Here is a 20,297-nt window from a genome sequence, read left to right on the forward strand (position 1 = left end):
TCAGAGACTTTACTAGTTGAGTTAACTAGAACCCACTTATTTTTGTTTAATTGAGTCCCATAAATTTCAAATTTATTCAATTAAAACTTTTTTGTTCAATTTTGTTAAAATTTTTGAAATTAAGTTAACAATTAAATAATAAAAAAATATTTTTGAAAAAAATTTCTCACATAAAAAATCTATAATTAGAGAACTGAAATGAATTCCTCTAAAAACTTAGGCCCTGTTTGGTAGCTTAGTTCTAACACACATTTTCAAATATTTTTTCATCCACACGTATATCAAAAGCACTTAAACAATATTACTCAAACTTCTTTACCAAATGGGCTCTTAAGAAGCTATAATTTGCTACTTCCAAAAAAAAAAAAAAAAGAAGCTATAATTTGCAGGTTATTATTTATTTTTTAGATGAAATTGGAAAAAAAAAAAACTACAAAAGACTCTTTTCAAGTAGGATTTGGGCGGGAAAACAGTGTCACTCATTCAATCTCATTCTCACACAGGGCCACTTTCCTCTCTCTCTCTCTCTCTCTCTCTCTCTCTCTCTCTCAAATCTCAACCTACAGTGAATTGAATCGAATTGAGAAAAAAAAAAATGTCGAAGTACGAGTGCCCAATGATGTCTCGAGGTGAAATAGTAGCGATATTGAGCGAATCCCAAATCGCCAACATTTCAGAGAACGATCTCTCCAAACCAAACTTCGATTTCGTTTCCGATCTCTACACTCGACTCCTCTTCCACATCGACTGTCTCCACGAGTACTCTTCCTATTTATATTCCATTCCCTCTCGATTCTCTCATTTCTCTCTTCGATTTTCAAAATCCAAACCAAACCAAAAAAACCCTAACTTCGAGTTTTGAGTTTTTGTGCAGGGAAGAAGAGCATGGACAGTTGGAGTTCGCGGCGCTCGATCACCTCGAGAATCCGGACTTTCACGTCGAATCGGTGCGGATTATCAAGCTCTACAATCGGATCAAGGATGTACTGGCCTCCATGGATTGTCCCAAGAGTTTTACCCTCAAAGACCTCATCAAACCTGCGTCTGATCGGACTGAACTTTTTCTTAGCGCGATTCTCAATTTCGGTCTTCACAGGTTAGGGTTAATAATGATTTTTTGTGGTAGTTGTTGAGGTTTTATATGAAGTTTTTACTATTTCAATTACATTAGAATTTGTTTGTTTAATTGGTTCTATATAATCTTTGAACTTCTATTATGTACTAATTTGCGAAATTCTCTGTTGCGATTGAGTAAACCATGCGATTGTCGAAGAAATGATCTGTGATTGTTGAGCTGTTGAGGTTTATATGAAAATACTCTTTCAATTGCATTATGAAGTTGTAGTTTAATGGCTTTATTAATGAAATGAAATTATCTGCTAGTAGGATTTGTTTGTTTAATTAGTTCTGTAATCTTTGAACTTCTGTTATATGTTAATTGGCATTCAAAAAAAAAAAAAATTATCATTTGCAATCGATGCATTGTCTGAGAAATGATTTGTAATTGTCGAATTTAATATGAAAATGCTTTCAATTGCATTATGAAATTGTAGTTTTAATAGCTTTATTAATGAAATGAAGTTATCTACTATTATAGGATTTGTTTGTTTGATTGATTCTATAATCTTTGGACTTTTATTATATATCAATTTACAGTCAAAAGAAAAATTATCTTTTTTGATTGAGTTTGTTTAGTTGAGTAAACCATGGATTTTCGAAGAAATGATTTGTGATTGTTGAGTTGTTAAGATTTAAATGAAAATAAAGAGGATTGGCACATTTTCATAAAATTCTTACTTTCAAATGCATTATTATGAAATTTAGTTTTATAGCTTTGTTTATGAAATAGGGAAACATTATAATTTGCCTCATTGTGGTTTGGACTTATCACAATTTAGTCCACAAACTATTAGTTGTTTCATTTGACTCTATAAGGTTTGGACTAAAATGAAATCATTATGGTTCCATCCAAAGTACCCCTAGCAATTTCATTTTAATCCAAACTTAAGGTGTCAAAATGTAACAATTGAAAAACTTATAGGATAAAATTGTTATTGGGTTAAATCATAAGGGGATGATTTATTTGTCCAAAAAATGCAAATTCTGTTAATTTGGATGGAACTTTACAATTTCATTTTAGTCCAAACTTTAGGGGGGTTTCAAATGTAGCAGTTGAAAGTTTGTGAACTAAATTGTGACCATACAAAGCCACAAAGGGAGCTTTGTGCACTGGGTACGACCAAGCCACAAGGGGGTAAAAATTGTAATTTAATGAAATATGTATTAATAGAATTTGTATAATTGGTTCAGTAATCTTTGAACTTCTATTATATGTTAATTGGTTGCTTTCAATCTCAGACAGGCGAAACTAGATTTCCTACGGCCAATTGTGGATGAATTGGACTTTCTTGAGGAGCAGCAAAGAGAGTCGGAGGCTAGGATTTCCCAGGTTTCTCTACTAGATCCAGAAGAAAAAAAATGAATGCTTCTGTATAAGCATCCAAATGTGCTAAATGTTTTTGCATTGCAGTTGAATGCAGAGATTGAAGAATACAATGAAGCAAGAGAGAGGGAGCTACCTCTTGTTCAAGAGGTAGATGCAAAGGTTAAAGAATTGCGTCAAACCATTGCAGGCCTTAACAATCAACAGATGTCAATGAGAGCTTCTTATCGCAAGTTAAAGGAGAAGGCTGGAGAAATGGATGAGAAGGTCAGGAGGTTATGGAAAATTAGCAGATTGAGTTCTAAGCTTAGTTTTACAAATTTTGGGTTTGCTAGGACAACCAGGGCAATTGTTTGTTGTTTGTTTTGAGTTCTTTGCTTAGCAGTATCAAATTGTTTAAAAGTTAATATGGAAAAACTATTTAATCAATCCATTGTTTTATGATAAATGTATAGCAAAGACTTGAACTCTTGATTGATTATATCTACAAAATAAGGGCAAGCATATGCGTATGCTAATATTTAATCGGTGAAGTTCCTGTTCATTCCATTAGTAGCTACTTCATTTTTGTAGTGGTGCTTGTGTCTTGTCTGCTTTGACTGCAATGATATCTGTCAAAGGTGTGTTACTGTAATTGTTAGATTGTTTAATTATCTTTTCATTATTAGATTGTAAGTGCTAGTGAGGTATGGTGATTATTTTTTGAACCATTACCTGAGATTTTTCTAGTAAATAATTTTGTATATTTTAAGAAATTTCCCTTTATTCATGTGGAGCTGGCTTTCCACATTAGCTACAGTTTAAGGTCTTACTGCTCTATTGAAAAGAAGTTTCCTGTTTTAAGTTCATCATTTAGATTGGTTTTACAAATATGCATGCTTCTTTTTATAGCCGCTATTGCTCTTGTTGTTACAGTTTTTTCTTTTTCTTCCAGATTTCTAATGCTGAGTTTGTTCTAGTACAAAGTGTCCAAGAAAATGCAAATTTGCGTTCGAAAATTGTCCAGTCACCAGATAAGTTACAGGTATTTTATTTTTCTCTAATAAAGTATGATATGGTAATTCATAAAACAGGTACTACATTTATGTTGATTATATCCAAGATTTCAATCATTTAGGATACTGAACTTCAATACATGTGCTACAGTTAGACACAAAACAAATATAGTTTAAACTTTTTGGTCTAATTGTCTTAGTAATATGTTTTAGCATTTGCTATGAAAACCTCATTGTAGCGTAAAGGCCACAATATGATTTCGCATTAGAAGTTGGGTTTAGATAAAGAGGTAACAATGGATACGTTTCCACAGTGATATATAAATGGCCTTAGCCCACCTATACTCATTGTAGGCAGCACTCAATCACTAAATGACTATGTCTTGGCAGTTACGAGATTGAGAATCGTATGATTATACTGGTCATTTTAAGTTTTTCTTTAATGTCATGGGTAATACCCTGGGTCAACTTAGTTTTTTGAAAAGATCATGTTTGTTTACAACACTGATATTAGATGTCAAACACAGCGGATTCAAACTGAAATGAATGGTACTATAGCTTTTTCTCTTTTAAGTTCCCAGATGGTGTTTGACATGCTGGCCCAAATGTGTCTAGCATGGGTAAACAGTGAAGCTAAACATTAGGGTGGGATTTTAGTAACTATCACTTCACTGGAGATGTTCATTTCTTGACTTTAGTTTTTGGATGTCCCAAGTTTCACATATTGGTTATTATTCTCTTCTTGCCAAGTCTTCTTATCTTGAACATGATGCAAATTTCATATTTAGCAAAGTCAGTAATGTTGTTAGACTAATTGCTCCCAGAACTTAGAATTCATCACAGTTCCTATAATGATGAGCATCTTGTTAATGTTAGAGTAATGATTAAGTGATTAAATTCACATTTTTTTATCAGCTTAAGTTTTGAGAACAATAGAGTCAATGGTTATGACTTTTGAGTTCAAACCTCGTCTCTACTCTACCTTCAATTTTAAAAAAATTCCATTTGCTGGACTCCATTTTTGAGGGGGAGTCTGGGCTCACAAGTGAGTGGGAAGTGTTAGAAAAATGGTTCAAGGATAAAATTTACAATTTACTATCAACATAATCTTTTGGGACAAGTGATACTTTTACTTATGAAAAAAACAAAACTTTTGGCACAAGTGATACTTTATCAATGTTGGATGTGAAATTTATGGAAGCTACCTCTCTCTAACTTTCCCTCTTTGCCCCTCTCACCCACCAAACGGTTCCTTTTTTTTTTTTTTCATATTCTCATTGGTTTTTCTTTATCATCTATACTTGTGTGTTAAATTGTTAATTATGGTGTTTGTTAACTTGTTCCTCCATTCTTGCTAGTTGAATTGTGCATGCATGGGTAAACATCTGGCAACTTGTGTGCAAATATAAAATCTCTTTTTATACTTCCAAATTCATGTAGTGGTGGATACTATGATCCTTGATAACATATCATGGGTTTTAAATAAAAGGGCTCTACAATGTCATTCTTGTTTCATTAGTTTTTTTCAAAAGTAAAGTATTTTTTATTCATTCTCTGCAATGTGTAGATAGAAAATTTAAATGTGATGCAATCTATTAATTTTGTGATATTTTTCTCTTTCTGGTTTGGTGTGGTTGTTTCTATTGTTCACACATTAAAGATTTTCTTTATGCTTTTCTTATCAACATTTAATTAATTTCTTCACATTTTTACTTAAAGAGGGCTTTAGAGGAGAATAAAATAGTTCGCGAGGCGGCAAAGAATGCTGAAAAAATAGCTACACAATCCTATCAGGACAAGACTTCCGTTGTTGAGCTTTATACAAAGGTGTATTATCAACTACTTCCATTTTAACCATTTATTCTCATTTCTCATTCGTTTGCATGCCATACTTTTTTCATGGACCTATTGTTAATGCTCTCTTTCATTTTAAGATTTTTGGAAGTTTTGCCTGTCAAAAATTGCGTTAATATGTTCATGGTTTAGAATGCTTGGTTGGGCTGTTTCAGGTAAATATATATATTTTTAATGCCTTCACTCTTAAAATGGCTTTTGACAACATGATACACAGTTTACATAAGCTACCATCAACCTCATAAATGAGACACTCTTCTTCAACTTCTACTAATCTGATGTTTTCAGCATATACTAATGGCATCTTTTATGTGCACATGTTGCTTTTCCTTAATCAATTTGAATGGGGTGTCATCTTGATGAGTGGTTTTCCATGTATTGAATTACAAGTTAATCACACTAGTGCTATTTTACCTTATTTCCTGGATTGGACAAAGATGCATGCTTGCATGCATATATCCTCAAAATTTTCAAATAATTGTAGTCAAAAGGTCATTGAGAATCATACCATTTATCTTGCTGTTGGTTTCTCTGTAAAATTTTTCTAGACTGTGTAAACACATAGAAGTTAGTCACCTATGTGGTAGATATTACTGTCTGATTTATGGTGCCAAGTAGTCCAAGACTAAGCATAGTAAACATGCATGTGAACAAAAAAAAAAAAAAAAAAGTTTAAATAAAGGGTAATTGGTGATTTCTTTGTGTGCTTTCTCACAGGTTTCCAAGAAAATGTCAAAACATTTTGCTCAGATGCAGGCTATACAAGAACAGGTGAGTATATGCTCTGCTGGTTATCTTATGCTCTGCAGTTTATGATTTGACAGATTCTGTGTTTGGTGAGGGGAAAGAATTTGTGTAATTTGAATGAATGAAGTGCTGAAGTGATGGCCATTTAGAAATTTCCTTATTTGTGAAAAATTTATTAGCTGTCCTATCCTTAAGATAAAGTCATTTTTGACTTTGTTCATAATAAAGCTTATAACATCAGCACCTTTAATAGGTAAACTCTGCCAAATCCATTGAGAAGGACTTTAAGGCTTTAAAAGCTAAAATTAGTGATGAAGGAATACTGGATAAGTCACTTGAAGCTAAACTGGTGGAAAGGCAAGCCAAAGGTAACCTCTTATCCATGCTATGTTATGTATTTTCCTTTTCTGAGCCAGTAGTTGTCAGCTTAAACCTTTCTTCTTTCATCCCCAGCTGAACAGTTGGATGAATTAAGAAATCAGTTAGAGAAAGAAAGAGATTTGAAGTGTGAGGAGGCTACCTTAGAGTTCAATAATGTGAGATTGGAGGTGGAATCTAGGAGACGTGAGCTGGAAGCAAGGCAAAAGAATGTTGAAGCTGTGGTAGTGGAGGTATTTTGCATCTCCTCTTCATTGTGGAGTTAGCCATTGATACAAAGTTGCCTAAATTTTAGTTTTTCTGTTCTGCAATTAATAGGTGGATGCCAAAACTTCAAAAGCTGATTCAATAAAAGAATCTGGGGCAGCTAAAGTGCAGGCGTTAATTCAAAAATCTGAAGAGATTGTGAAAGAGGTGAACTTAAATAGATTCCCTTCTTGAACCTATATGTATATGGTTGTCTCTTATGAAATTGAAATTTCCACTTTACCCTTGCAATGCACAGAAATAGATGAACACAGGATATGAATTTTTTTTAAAAAAAAAAAGTAAAAATTGTTTACAAAACAAGTGAAATAACAGAACCTTATTTTACCAAAAAGGAAAAAAGAAAAGAAAAGAGAAATTACAGAACCTTTATCATTCAAACATATTAGAAACATGAAACCCTAAATGAAATTCCGAAAGAGAGGGCCTTGGTATAAAGATAGGAATCAGACATGTAGAGAACCAAATGATTAAAAAATATATTGAGTAGTCTTTTTAAGTGGTCAATGCCTTAAGAAAAATAACTCTGTCTTTGTTTGTGCTTAGTGTCATATATTTTGTTCATAGCTGGTTCCATGCCCGGGAAAAGGAGGTTGTGTTAGGTTGATGGCCAGAGTAAAATTTAGTCACTTTATTATGAATGGATCCACTATAGATACTTGTACTGCATTACTATAAATAATTGTAATGCATTAAGAAAAATAAACATGAAATAATGCCAAAGATTGTATATGGAACTGAAAATGATTACCACGTCTCATGAAGCAGAGGTTACTGGTTCAAATCTCTCCTTCCTTCCCATTGGGTCCAAAAGGCCCAAAACTCACTCATAAAAGAAGAACAAGGAAAAAATGAAAAAAGAAAAAGCAATGATGCTTACTTGCTTAGGAAGTTATCAAGGACGTCTTTCAGAGTTACCAAGCATGCTTTTATTTGTATTGCATTGACTTCATAACATACAACAAAAATATTTAAAAATATTGATTTTTTTTTTTAAAATATTAAAAATAAAAAGATCAACTAAATGGAATCTAAGATTTCAGAATCATGGTTGTGTTGATCCATAGTAATATTTTTTTGGATAAGTGTGTTGAACCATATTGAATGAAACTAAATCAAGCTGTTTCAATGATTTATTATTACTATTTACTTTCACTTAGGAAATGTGGAAACTAAACTTAAATTCTTTCTTAATACTGCTTTCACCTAGTCAGTTGTTTTGGTGCCTTCAATGTCTGTAAGTTTTGAACTGAAGATAATCCAATGTTTTATGGCTGGTTGCAGTTTCACCGATACGCAAACTCTATTGATGTCTTGCTGCCAATGACAGAAGCTGAGCCAGTTGTTGGTTGAAGAGTTGGTATGTTATCCTTCAACTAGCATGAGTTCATCATTTCTATAGCTGGTTTGACAGCAAAATGCATCATGTTCCATGCAAAGCTGAATTCTTGGGTCCTGTGATACACAAATGGAAGTAATCCTTGGCCCAGTCCTATGCTAGCATAGAGTTTAAGTTGGGCTCATGTTTTTCTTGGCTTTTTAGCTAAGTTCAAGCTTAATGTTATTTTTTTGCAAAGGCACTTATTAGATTTAGGCATGGTAATGTTGAGCTTTAGCCAAGCTCTAGTTGTCATACCTCGCACTTGTGTTTTTCTTGGCTTCATTAAGATTATCATAGTAGGTGCTTGTAATAATCATCTAAGTTATACATTGTCCATGGGGATAATATATGTGCTAAATTATTTATATATATATTTAATAATAAATAGTTTACTTGAGTTTCTCTGGTTCTAAGTTCCTGTTTTTGCTGTTTTCAAGTAAGTGATTGATATGAGCTTTTGATATGTCATGAACTGTATTTAAAAAGTTTATTGTGCATGAATGTTTGAGAAATGTCACACAGTATGTTTCAATAGGACTGGACTTGGGTCTACATAGTAGTAGTACTTAATATTTTTTTTTAAAAAAAAGGTGTACATTCATGTACATGAAATTCAAAATATTTGTTTACTTATGTTGGAAGTGTTACATATTTCATGAGCATTATATTTTAAGAATATGGTGCATACGCTACATTACACTGAATTAGTGGGTGAAGTTTTATGGTATATTCTAAACTTGATCAGCAGGGGTGAAATTAGTGGGCCTTCCATGGTAAATGTTGTTTTTGATTGTCAATTAGTGAGACGAATGATGCACTTGGCTTTTGTTGGCTGAGTCCAACTTGTGATGGATGCCAACCATCTGCTTGGTTGATGAAGTTATCAACCCTGAGGGGAGCGCTGGATACTTGGCTGTAGAATTGGATGTTTCACAAGCCTTTATAAACTTAGCAGATTGGCTGACCTTAATGTTGTTTTAATGGGTAGTTTTGTTATTATGATCATAAGAAATATTTTATGAAATTTAGAAGCATGGATTTCATGATTATGCTGATGTAGTTTAATCTTTTCATGAAAGTTACAATGTTGTTTTTAAGGATGAGAAAACATGAGATGCACTTATGAGAAAATTTATCTGTTTAGCATATCCATATAGCATGAAATGTCTCATTATACATGCATGTTTACTAAATTCTCATGTCACGTAGCCTTTAAGTGGGCTTTTCAGATCTCACATTTGTCCATTTTTAATTATTTTTTACAGTGAACTGGTTCCCTTAGAAGCCGTTACGGTCAAATGCAAGGTGAGGAGTAATATACTCTCTTATGCATCAAACTCGAGATGTATATATACTAATGATTGAGATTTATTTAATTTCTTTTTTAGCAGTCATGTATTTTGAGCTCTAAGTATATGTGTTAGAGCTTGACAAACTACAGATATTTATTATTTTGGGGTTTTGAGTATGTATATATAGATTAGACTAACTTGTTTTTGTTCTCGTGACAACTGACAAGCTACCAAGGATGCCATGCGGTGGTATAATCATGCCTCCAATAGGTGGGAGTGATTTTTTTTATTTTTTTTCCTCTAAATAGGGTTTTTGACTTTCTAAACTGTTGCCCTTTCCACATCGCGGTAAAGCAACAATATTTGCAATCAAAATGACAAATACCCTTTAAAAAAAAGAGATTTGTGTCCCATTTCCACCTGAAAATTTTTGTGGTAATAAATTATTATTTCATGAGCACTGCTATTATGCACATCCATTAATGAGCAGAAGAATTGGACCAATTGGTAGTCTATTATGCGCATTGACTTGACAATTGCTAGAGTACCATGTTAGAGAAAACAAATCAAGCTATGCAAATACCGAAAAATTGCATTTATGTATACCAACAGATATCCTAATAGAGAAAAAATCAGGTTAATATAAGTGGATATTGCAAGTCTAGCTATTTCACTTGAAGTAGAAAAGGAATAACATGAAAGGCAACTGCTGATTCAGAATTTGAATCCAGTAGAGCATGTAAGCACCAGTTACACCACTTGGTAATTCTCTGTGATCAACTGCGTTCTTTGGGAATGCTTGGGAGGGGCTCCACCCTTCAGAGGTATGACACTTACAACCTGTAAACGGAATTTAAAGACAACTTAATACAAGGCATTGAATCATAAGAGAATAGGAGATGGTGAGTGATGAAATGAATAAAAATTAAGAGAAAAAAAATTAGTAGCATATAATTCCAGACATTCTGTGGAGATTCAATGGCCCCATCTTTCTTCAATACCCATTATCGTAAAAGGTGATTTAGAAAAGAAAAAAGAAAAGAGGGCATCACAATGACCCCAATACCCTTTTCAACCATCTTCGGAAGAAACAAGTCAAGAATATTACATATGGTTCTACTTTAGTCAAGCTTGTGTGATGTTCACTTGCATCAGACTAGAGATGCAAGCTTGTGCGATGTTCAATTACATGCTTTATAGATGGCTAATGGTAACTAAGGCATTATATTCCACTTTAGTAGTATTGAGCAAGTAAAAAAGGACATCTAAGGTTCATATATGGTGTTATAAAAAAGAACATACTGAATCATAAAGCACAAAAGAGCTTGATTATACAAAGTGAAACTTAAAAAAAAATAAAAATTGACAACTAAATAAATCAAATTATGAACTGCCCAAAATGATCTAGATATGAATTGCTATAAAGCATATGTGCTTGTTGCAGTTAACAGGGGCAAAGCAAGTAAAGCAGAAGGCAAAACTTACAGAAAGAACCTCAGAAACATAGCCTGTAACAAAATCAAATAAGAAGCAAGAGCAAACCTTAAGGTCACTGAATGTGTTAGTAGCTAAGAACTGCACAGATATGGGGAAAAATACAGATGAATCTGCTGGGGGAACAACAAACTCCATTGATCCACTGTCAAGGATTCAAAAGTGAAATATAAGAAATCTGCAAGCACTAGTATTAAAAATATATGTAGCACAGAGTTTTGAAGAGAAAATAACACCCCAAGGTTTGCACACCTGCGGTTTGAGTCATCAATAAGAAGTATGGACCACTCCAAGACGGAATTCCTTGAGTCATACCTGCAAGACATAAGTGGTGCATAAAATATAATGGATACAGAAAAAAAACTAAAGAAGCCAAAATGTTTAAAGTTTAAACCACGTGATGTTTGGAAGATATAATTTTAAATATGTTAACTATAAGCATTTTCTCAAGTTTTCTGTACAAAAAAAGAAAGAAAAAAAAAAGATTTTGGCACCTTCTTTTGATTATTATTTTAAATTGTGATTTTAAGATCTGAATGTGACAAATTGCTAGAGCTCTACAATTAGTTCTAGAAGTGCTTGTCTACCCCAAAAAAAAAAAAAAAAAAAATGATAAAAGCCTCTAGGTGTAGCTTGCAACTGCAATGAAAAGTTTGTACCAGAGTAATGAATGGAACTCCACCGAGTAAGAATACAGACAGTCAAATCTCAATTCAAAACAATTTCCCTGAAGTTTTTCCTTTTTTTTCCCCCTCTCAATAGTTCACTATTTTCTTTTATAGGTAAGTTACCCACACACCTCAAGGGTTTTGAACCTACGACCTCATCTTCCATCCTTTTTTGTGGGAGGAGGAAGTTTCATATGGGCCAAAGCTACTCATTCTTTTAAAACAACTTAGTACATAATGAATTTGGAGGGTTCAAAAATTTGATGAAAAATGTGGGACAAAACACAATTTAAAACAGATCAATGTCAACCAAGTCTCTGCGTCCATATATGTAAATTGTGAACATCTTGTGGAAACCACCAGTATCTCACGAAATTTTAACTTTTACCAAGACACCCTTTTTTTTGATAGGTAAGACATACCCAAGGACATAAAAAACCTGAGTCAAGGACTTCATAGTCTATAAGCCAGTTATGGCAACCATCAGTAAACCTTCACAAATTAGAAGTTAAAATTAAAGAAAAAAAAATAAACTTGAACTTCTCACCTCCATTCCCCATCAATCTGCCTAACACTTGGTGCCTCTCGAAGAGCTGGAAGAGGTACCACGATCACAACATTTCGTAGGTCAAACATTGACGAAGCTTCATATTCAATGCTGACAAAAGTTTCATTTCCAGAAACAGAGGGCCAGCAGTTGACTGTAACATAAATTTATTTATGTAAATGATTAGAGCATACAACACAAATTGTATATCGGGAAGATGAGAAGTGTAAGGCTTTAAGTTTTTAACCCACTTGACAGTGGCACCATTGACTCATCTGTACTTTGCATTCTCCACTTCAAAAGACCAACACCTGCTGCATCACCACCCTGACCTGTGGGAAAAGGCCTATTTGGGTCCTTCAGTCCTAGAATATTTTCATTGGCAAATAATTCTTTGTTCATGTTAGGGTGTGCCTTGAAAAGGACGCCTGGATTCCCACCAGTTTCAATCTGAAAAATAAGGCATGATATATCATAATTGCAACGAAACAAAGCATAAAATCCATGGTCACTTGTTTCAACGCAGCCAGAAACAGATAATATATATAATTTCATTATTTTTTTATATGTAAAAAAATTTATTAGAAATGAAAAGTCATTGGGTACACAAGTAGTATACTAGATGCTCAACATATTGTATACTAGAGGCTCAAAATTTCTAAGTTCTATCAATAAACTCTAATAAGCTTGAGCAAAAGAGACTTCCTGATGCCGACATCCAAATAAATAGAGTTTGCAGAAAATATGAAGCCAGAAAAAGATTGTTACTAAATAAAAAATTCAAAGCAAGGACAAAAATTTCAATTAAACTTCTGGGAAAAAAAATGCAACTAGAGAAGTTTCTCTTGGCAACAATATTTTATTATAGTTCCTAAGATGCAAATGAAAAGTACAACCCCATTTCTATTGTTTTTACTTAGTTAGAAAAGAAAGTCCCAAGCTTAAAAAATATTTTGAAACCAAAGTACTGCCTAAATTATGCACACATGTGCGCGCGCACACAAACAGAATACCTGAACCTGGATATGCCCATCTTCTTGGTTAAGAATTTGAAGTGACAATGTTCCTTGAACATCAAAGTTACTAAGTCCCCCATCTCGTTTCAGTGTCACGCTGATTTTCTCCTCAACAGTCAAAGTGATGGGATCAGTAGGTGGTGGAGCAGATGATTTGGAATGGCTTGCTTTTGGCTGCACATCCTCAACAATTACTTCACCTTCTGCTTTCAAGGATTCCAAGAACTGGTTTGTCTTTTGAGATTTACCAAGCTGCATGCCAAGACCTTTTGGAGGAGCAGTGGCAGAAGAAGGTGGACGACCTAAGGATGATGCATACATTGTCAAAAGTGTTCTAAGTGAGAAATACTTACCATACCAAAAACAAATCTAGAAAAAGTCACCTATGTTCTGCAAAGAGGCAACTAATGTAAACCTTACACACAGAGCATTGCAGTGTTACTTAAAAGAGATTACAGCACCTGTTTCTAGAGGTTGATACATTTTTTTTTTATAAATAATCAAATGTGCTCAGAAGATTCAAATGAACAGACAGCATGTGTTATTTATCAACATCATCCACAAATCATCAAAATTGGAAGTGCCCTTGTACAATTCATGCAGATAAACTGGAACAAACCTTTAGACTTGCTAGAAAAGGAATCAAAGTCAGTGCTCAATCCAAAGCCAGAACCACTTCCAAAACCACCTCCACCACCACCAGATATGCTCATATCACTAAAGCTACTCTCAAGTCTTCCAGAGCCCATTGACTGTATAGACATTGACCCAAACCCTCCTTTATCACCTCTGCCCTTTTCAATCTGCAGAATATATAATAAGAATTGAATAATGGATGACTTAACACAAGGGGAAACAGACAAAAAATAAGGACAGAAGCCATAACAGGTCTCTGGAATATACCTTGCTTTTGTCAATCTCACTAGCTTTGCGCTTCATAACATCCTTGGTTTCATTGATCTTACTCTGCAATACCAGTTTGTGCAACTTTTCTTCATGACTCTCCATCTCACAGTACTGCTTAACCTGTGCAACAGTTACATTTTCCTTGTGCCCAAGAGAGATGACTTCGTCAAAAGCAAAGATAAGCTCAAAAGCTGTCCTGCAAATACCTTCTTCATCTAAAGGATAAGAATATTCAGGTACCTAGAAATGTTTAAGGAAAAAACTCAATGCCCCTGTTTGACATCTTTGACATGTATATCTTTTGTGAGCATCTTTAATGTAAATATCTTAAAAAGCATTGCACACCACAGAAACTTCAGAAATTGTGAACATAAAAAATTACGAAGAATACAATAGGATCAAAAGAAAAAAAAAATGGAATGCAAATAATATAAAATAATGGTTGGAGGCCAACTGGGGCATTCCATCGACAAATTTAGTTGATTGTCTCAAATTCAATTATGATTATTGTTATTTTCTCTAAGATAGTATGCCCCTGATACAGATATGTTTATGGTTTCAAAGTTGTATAGTCATGTGAGACATAATCTAATACTTTCAAGATTTCATGGAATGGAGCAGCCCATTGATGCAGCCATGGAGAAAGGGCATGGCTGGTGGTTAATTTCAAACTTTCTATTTGGGAACTTTTAATTTTTACTGAGTGGGCTTATATACAACATCCAATGGAGACATGGGTTATGTGGATTTGAAGACTAGGTGACTCAGTCACTAACATAGTGTCTAGTTTAGGAGATTCAATATGAACCATGGCAATTAAATTGCTGGGAGTGTAATGTCCAAAATGGCAAATGCCTCAGAATAAGGATATTCAGTTTAGTTTAATCAAGAAGCTAACAAGATTTCCAGGAATATGAAATGTCCACATTTGGTTTATTCTTTGGAACCTTACAACAATTGTTTGTTTAATTGTTAATCTAAATTTAATAAGGATGCTACAATGTTAAATCAAATACATTGCTGAATAAATTGCATAAAAACACACGCAAAATTTTTCTTAAAAAAAAACATTTACATGTTTGTCTAACAAAAAAAAATTCAATTGATATTATTTTTGTCATTCAACTAAAACAGCCACATTCCCAAGCCATGGGGAAGCAGACTCTCATTATTTTCAATGGGAATCCACATCCTCACATAAGCAAAAATTTGTGGAAATCTCGATACCTATAGGCATCTTGACTCCTATACGCCACGGACAACCAAATGTGGGAAGACCTGATAACTTGAGACGATTCCTAGGCATCCTAAAATATTCCATGACCCAAATGCCACATAAAAGTATGGGGTTAAATCAGTTTTTACTTGAGTAAACAATTTTACCGTTACAACTTAATGTGCAATGGAATTTCAAATTTTCGTAGACTTTTGTAATGAAATTATGTTTATTGATTGATTCGCTGTCTCCTCGACTAAACATAACTAACCTCTATCTACAACACAACCCAAATCAGAAAAAAAATGAATTTCTACACTAAACTGTCATCCAACAAACTTTATTAAAGCTGTTACCCAGAATTCCCTACAACCTGAATTTATCCTAGAGTCAGTCACTCATGAATTATTGCCCAACCCACTTATAAACCCTAGTCATGCTGTCTCACTTATTGGAGCCCTTAAATTATAGTTTTCCCTAAGCTTAGCTCACCAAATCAGCATATAAATGTAGTCAGCTTACAATCTATCATAATTAGATTGGCCATGTAACCTGTCAACTTAGGAGAGCTAATCCAGAGAATCTTCAGAAGTTTTGAAGCTATTGAAAGAGTGTAATCACATGCTTTCCAGTGTGATTGCTTGGGAAACCTAGGTGCAAGTACCTAGGCTTTTAATTTCTTTATCTTTGTTTTCCTAAAACCATCTAAATCCAAATAACCAGACCTTAAATCTTTCAATTAAACCTACAAAGAAAAAAATCCTAACTATATTCCAAAATCATCTTCCAGCATGCCCTAACAACTGCTAAACCTTTCTATATCAAACCATATTCCGAGGCAAATTTTAGTGCTGAAACTGAAAGTTCCTAAACCGGGATTTGGATCCATGCAAATCATGTTATAATTACAGCAACAACTTCATTATTCTCCTAAATATCCAAATAGGTGGATCAAAAAAATCATGCTGAACTCAATACAAGAACATGAACTGGAATATATATCATCAAGAAAAGGATACAAGCTTAGATAGCAGCCTCAAAGTCTCCAAATCTTCAAGGATGTTGCTCTGTTTGTTTGTCACAAGTAGCAAGTACAAAGCTTCAATTGGTTGGTAAACGTAGCGCACATTTTCTGTCTCAACATATGTGTGTTGTTTTCCAGTTCCTACCAACTTGGGAAAAGCTGCAAGAAGACCTTCAATTCTTATACGAGACATATCCACAAACTGCCTCGAAACAAGCACTGAAAAAAAAAAGAAATACAGAGCAAGGAATCAATAACAGATCCAGGTCTAGACTTAACACATCTAGGAACAGTCAGTGAAAAAAAAAAGGCAAAAAGTATTTTCTGCCCAAAATGTAGGGAGAAAGAATCATTTCATTGATATGAAATATATATATATATATATATATATAGATACACACAGATAATATCATAAATACAGCAAATACCATAGTAAACACATTTGACAACAGAAATGCTGAAGGCTCTATGATAATATGAGTCTTTTTTTCTTCAAAATACAAATCAACCAAATTCCATAAACAACATACCATGTGGTTTGACCATGAGGAAATTGAGTACTTTTAACCAGGCTTTATTAGGAAAGTGGCTTTGAATATTGGAGTAGAACAGGATCAGTTGTGAAGATGTGGCATTGGAGTGAAGTACAGAGTTTTAAGAAAAAAGAAAAAGAAAAAAAGAAGCAATTTCTCTTCTAGTGGACAGTAAATAGGATGTCTTGGAGGTCACACAATCTGGTAAATTTGATATTAGTTCTTACCATTATGAAGCTTTTACAGAAAAAATTTGAAGAACATATGGAAGGTAATGGTTCTGAAAGGTTGCAATCTTTGACTGGACAGCTGAATGGGGGAAGATTTTTTCAATGAACAATATTCAAAATTTGGGCATAATTATAATGGATTAGTGTAATATGTAAAAGGAAAGATGAAACAGTAAATCAGCTTTGACTTCACTATGTGGTAGCAAGACAATTTAGGTTAACTGTTTTTCTTTCAATGTTTGGGGTAAGAGGGATGATTCCATATACAGTTACTAATTTGTTTGCTTGCTGGCAATGAAATCTGACCAGTCTAAGAATATCTATTCCACTATTATGTGGATGATTTCAGGAGAAAGGAATAGCTGGACTTTTGAAGGAATTGAGTTTTCATTGGTTTCACTTAAATCTCTATTCCCGAAAACCTTGTTTGATTGGATATGCATGAAATTCTCCAAAGCCGTAAAAAATAATAAAATAAAAAAGAAAAAATAATTGTAATAAATTTTGTTAGATGTATCAAAGCAAGACGGTTGATCAAGTTGGATGGTTGTTGAGAATCTTGAGATTGATAGCAAGGGAATCAAGGATTTTTTTTTTTTTTGCTCAACTAAAAGAAAAAGTGCAAGTGACGAGCAAAGAACTCACCTTTCCCAGACTTGCTTATGATGGAAGCCGCAAGAACAACCTATATCACAAATGAGTGTGATTAAAGAAGCAATTCACACACACACACACACAAAATCCTATTCAGATATATACTACAAATATAGGAACAGCCAAAAAAAAAAAAGGTGCCAAAAATGAATTGAAGCAGCTTCCAAACTAGGTTCAGTCTTAAACAAAAAGTTCAGGGAAAGCTTAAAGGAGAAAAAACAGAGAAGAGTAGGAAATTTATCATATAACATCAAGCTTTAGACTCTCCACCTCATAATCCATATTGTTACCTAGTTTATTTATAATTCAGTAAATGATCTGCCCTTTAGGTATAGAGTGGGGTCAAAGTGTTCAAACTGGAGTAAATTGTTTGTAACTTTTTATTTCTAAGAAAGGAATTTGAGCATTTTGTATGTATATATCTGGTGCAGATAGATAAGAAGATCAAATTCATGCTTAAGGCACAATTCTTCAAATTTAACTATTACAGAGTTCTTCAATATTTCATTTTTTATAAAGGAGCTCATATAGAATTCATATGGGAGCCCTGCCATAGCAGAACTCAACCAACTACTTAGTGTTAATAGTAAAATATTCAGGTATCCTTGTCAATTTAGGGTCGCTTCTAAATTGGTCTCTTGACTTATACACTGAGTATTACAACAATGTCAATGTATCCCTTCAGTCAACATCCATTAGAATCTTGGTGTTAACCAACCAAAATCAAAATTGTTTTGAACATAAAATATGGAAAAAGAATGATATCATTTTGAACATAAAATAGAAAAAAAACAGTGTTGTTTGTAGCCAGGTTAACAGCAAAAATGTGACAGACCATAATAGAAGGGTCACATTTGACATCGTTTATTTGAAGGTGTAAATTGTAAGTTTAAAACTCGAGAGACTGATTTAGAAGTAACCAAAAACTAGTGTAAAGGGCATTTTAGCCAAAAAATTTCTATACTTCTAACAGACCACCTTTCACGATAATCATGCATCACTTTATGGTAATGCAAACTTTTATGAAGATTAAAGTTCTAAGGGTGGCATTGCAGTTGAATGCAATTTTAAGCAGTAAAAATTGTCAACCATTCAAGAAAATGAAGAACTACTATGAATGATACTCCGTATGCAGCAATGCAATATCCAGCAAAGAGACTTGACTCATTCCAATTAATGAATTATGGAATGAAATTATATCCAATTCTCATAATTCCTTTAAGAAACAGCATTCAGAAGTGAGAAAACAAAAGATTAAGAAAAATAATAATAAAGTATAAAATCTTACCATCTTGGATCTTGGTTATTCAAAACTGAGAACCGACAGAGACCAGCTGCAAAAGGCAGGCAAGAAACACCGTATTTGTATCAAACACCTAAAGAATCAAAAATCCTCATCAACCTCACAGGTATCACAACCACTTATATAACCCAAATCATATAACCCACTCTTACAAATGTGCACACACACACACAAATCTATATGTAGCAATAATAATCTCATGCAACGAGTATGTGCATCCTCCCTCTCACTGTGTGTGAACCCCAAATCTGTTGTGCATGTGCAGACACACATTTGTTATAGCAATTATCATCTTTTACACACGTGCACGCACACAAGCACAGAGCTCAACTATAGCAATTATCATCTCAAGCAACAGAGACATAGCTTATAGCAATAATAATCTCATGCAACGGTTATAGGCATCCTCCCCCCTCACTATATATCCGATCCGACCTTCGTTAACTAACTATAGGCATCATCTTGCATACAATTTCCATTCAATTTGTCAAAATCTAACGAATTCGGAAATTCAGAATCAGATCAAATAACATTTTCCTCCACAGAATCCAAAAAAGCTGCGAAAAAATCATAATAACAATGATAATTACAACATTACTACATCAGTAATCGGCGAGGTTAAAATCTGAAATCAAATCACGAAACTCAAAAATTACGAGCGGATCAATCCGGATAGCACAAAAAGATCGTCTGGTTGCCGAGAAAATGTAGGAAAATGAAAGAAAAACTCAATGAAACCTAATCTCGATCTGAAATTCAGATTAACACAATTCAACCACTAGGCAAATTCTACATTGAATTGAATACTGCGAAGAGAGCGCTAAGGAAAATGAAGTGAATTCTAGGAATAAAATGAGAGAAAATTAAGAGATTAAAGGGATGAGATCTGATCTGAGAAAGAGAGAGCTTACCAGCTTGATCTACTTGATACTTCGTCTTCTAAATTCTAATTCTCTTTGAGAGAGAGAGAGAGTGAACGAAATCGAGTGGGAAATTTTTGTGAGGAGAAAGATAATAGGAGATTAGTTTTATGGGCTTTTTCTTAGGCCGATTATGTTATCAGACACTTCTGCATACAAGATTGCAAGTGCAGTCCATACTATTGGGCCTTATTGGGCCATAATTTTGGGCTAGACCTTAACGTGGACCAAATAATTTTTATTTTTATTTTGATAAAAATGATCTTTCCTTTAATTTATAATGCCCAATTGCTCATTATTATCCGGGTAAGACATTGATTTATATATATATATATATTTTGGGTGTAAATGAGGTTCAAGGTTCAAGCCCAAATTTTTTATTTAATGACAAAAGATTTTACCGATCAAGTTAATTGAAATCTACCATTT

At 33.7% G+C, this 20,297-nt stretch overlaps 2 protein-coding genes across 9 annotated transcripts in view; one reads left to right on the plus strand and one right to left on the minus strand.

Moving 5' to 3' along the window:
* The first annotated feature begins 471 nt into the window (after positions 1-471).
* On the plus strand, positions 472-9,568 carry LOC126715872 (kinetochore protein NUF2 homolog). Its single transcript, XM_050416706.1, has 12 exons — positions 472-759; positions 875-1,096; positions 2,359-2,449; positions 2,531-2,710; positions 3,378-3,467; positions 5,158-5,265; positions 6,010-6,063; positions 6,293-6,407; positions 6,493-6,650; positions 6,736-6,831; positions 7,969-8,044; positions 9,331-9,568. The coding sequence occupies exons 1-11, from the start codon at positions 596-598 to the stop codon at positions 8,035-8,037; spliced, it is 1,347 nt and encodes a 448-aa protein (XP_050272663.1). The 5' UTR covers positions 472-595; the 3' UTR covers positions 8,038-8,044; positions 9,331-9,568.
* Positions 9,569-9,929: 361 nt separating this feature from the next.
* Positions 9,930-20,297, minus strand: part of LOC126715870 (coatomer subunit delta-like) — a 99,551-nt gene continuing 89,183 nt past the window's right edge. For 3 of the 8 annotated variants that reach the window (XM_050416704.1, XM_050416703.1, XM_050416705.1), the window contains exons 2-12: positions 18,934-18,979; positions 17,637-17,676; positions 16,224-16,447; positions 13,986-14,228; positions 13,702-13,885; positions 13,080-13,384; positions 12,318-12,516; positions 12,067-12,220; positions 11,104-11,166; positions 10,900-10,996; positions 9,930-10,197 (exon numbers count right to left, since the gene is read on the minus strand). In XM_050416704.1, the coding sequence (XP_050272661.1) occupies positions 10,108-10,197; positions 10,900-10,996; positions 11,104-11,166; positions 12,067-12,220; positions 12,318-12,516; positions 13,080-13,384; positions 13,702-13,885; positions 13,986-14,228; positions 16,224-16,447; positions 17,637-17,676; positions 18,934-18,936 (1,602 nt within the window). In that variant the 5' untranslated portion in view covers positions 18,937-18,979 and the 3' untranslated portion in view covers positions 9,930-10,107. Of the gene's footprint in view, positions 10,198-10,899; positions 10,997-11,103; positions 11,167-12,066; positions 12,221-12,317; positions 12,517-13,079; positions 13,385-13,701; positions 13,886-13,985; positions 14,229-16,223; positions 16,448-17,636; positions 17,677-18,933; positions 19,022-19,859; positions 20,006-20,297 lie in introns of those variants that run through there. The other 5 variants (XM_050416699.1, XM_050416700.1, XM_050416702.1 and 2 more) reach the window with 3 other exon arrangements.

The sequence above is a fragment of the Quercus robur genome, chromosome 2 (genome assembly GCF_932294415.1).
Source record: "Quercus robur chromosome 2, dhQueRobu3.1, whole genome shotgun sequence".
Taxonomy (NCBI): Eukaryota; Viridiplantae; Streptophyta; class Magnoliopsida; order Fagales; family Fagaceae; genus Quercus; species Quercus robur.

Excerpts from the sequence above, each read along its gene's own strand:
- LOC126715872 (XM_050416706.1), top strand. The coding sequence starts at position 596 with ATGTCGAAGTACGAGTGCCCAATGATGTCTCGAGGTGAAATAGTAGCG. Across the intron at positions 1,097-2,358 it reads CTCAATTTCGGTCTTCACAG|ACAGGCGAAACTAGATTTCC; the intron begins GTTAGGGTTAAT and ends TTTCAATCTCAG. Across the intron at positions 3,468-5,157 it reads AGTCACCAGATAAGTTACAG|AGGGCTTTAGAGGAGAATAA; the intron begins GTATTTTATTTT and ends TTTTACTTAAAG.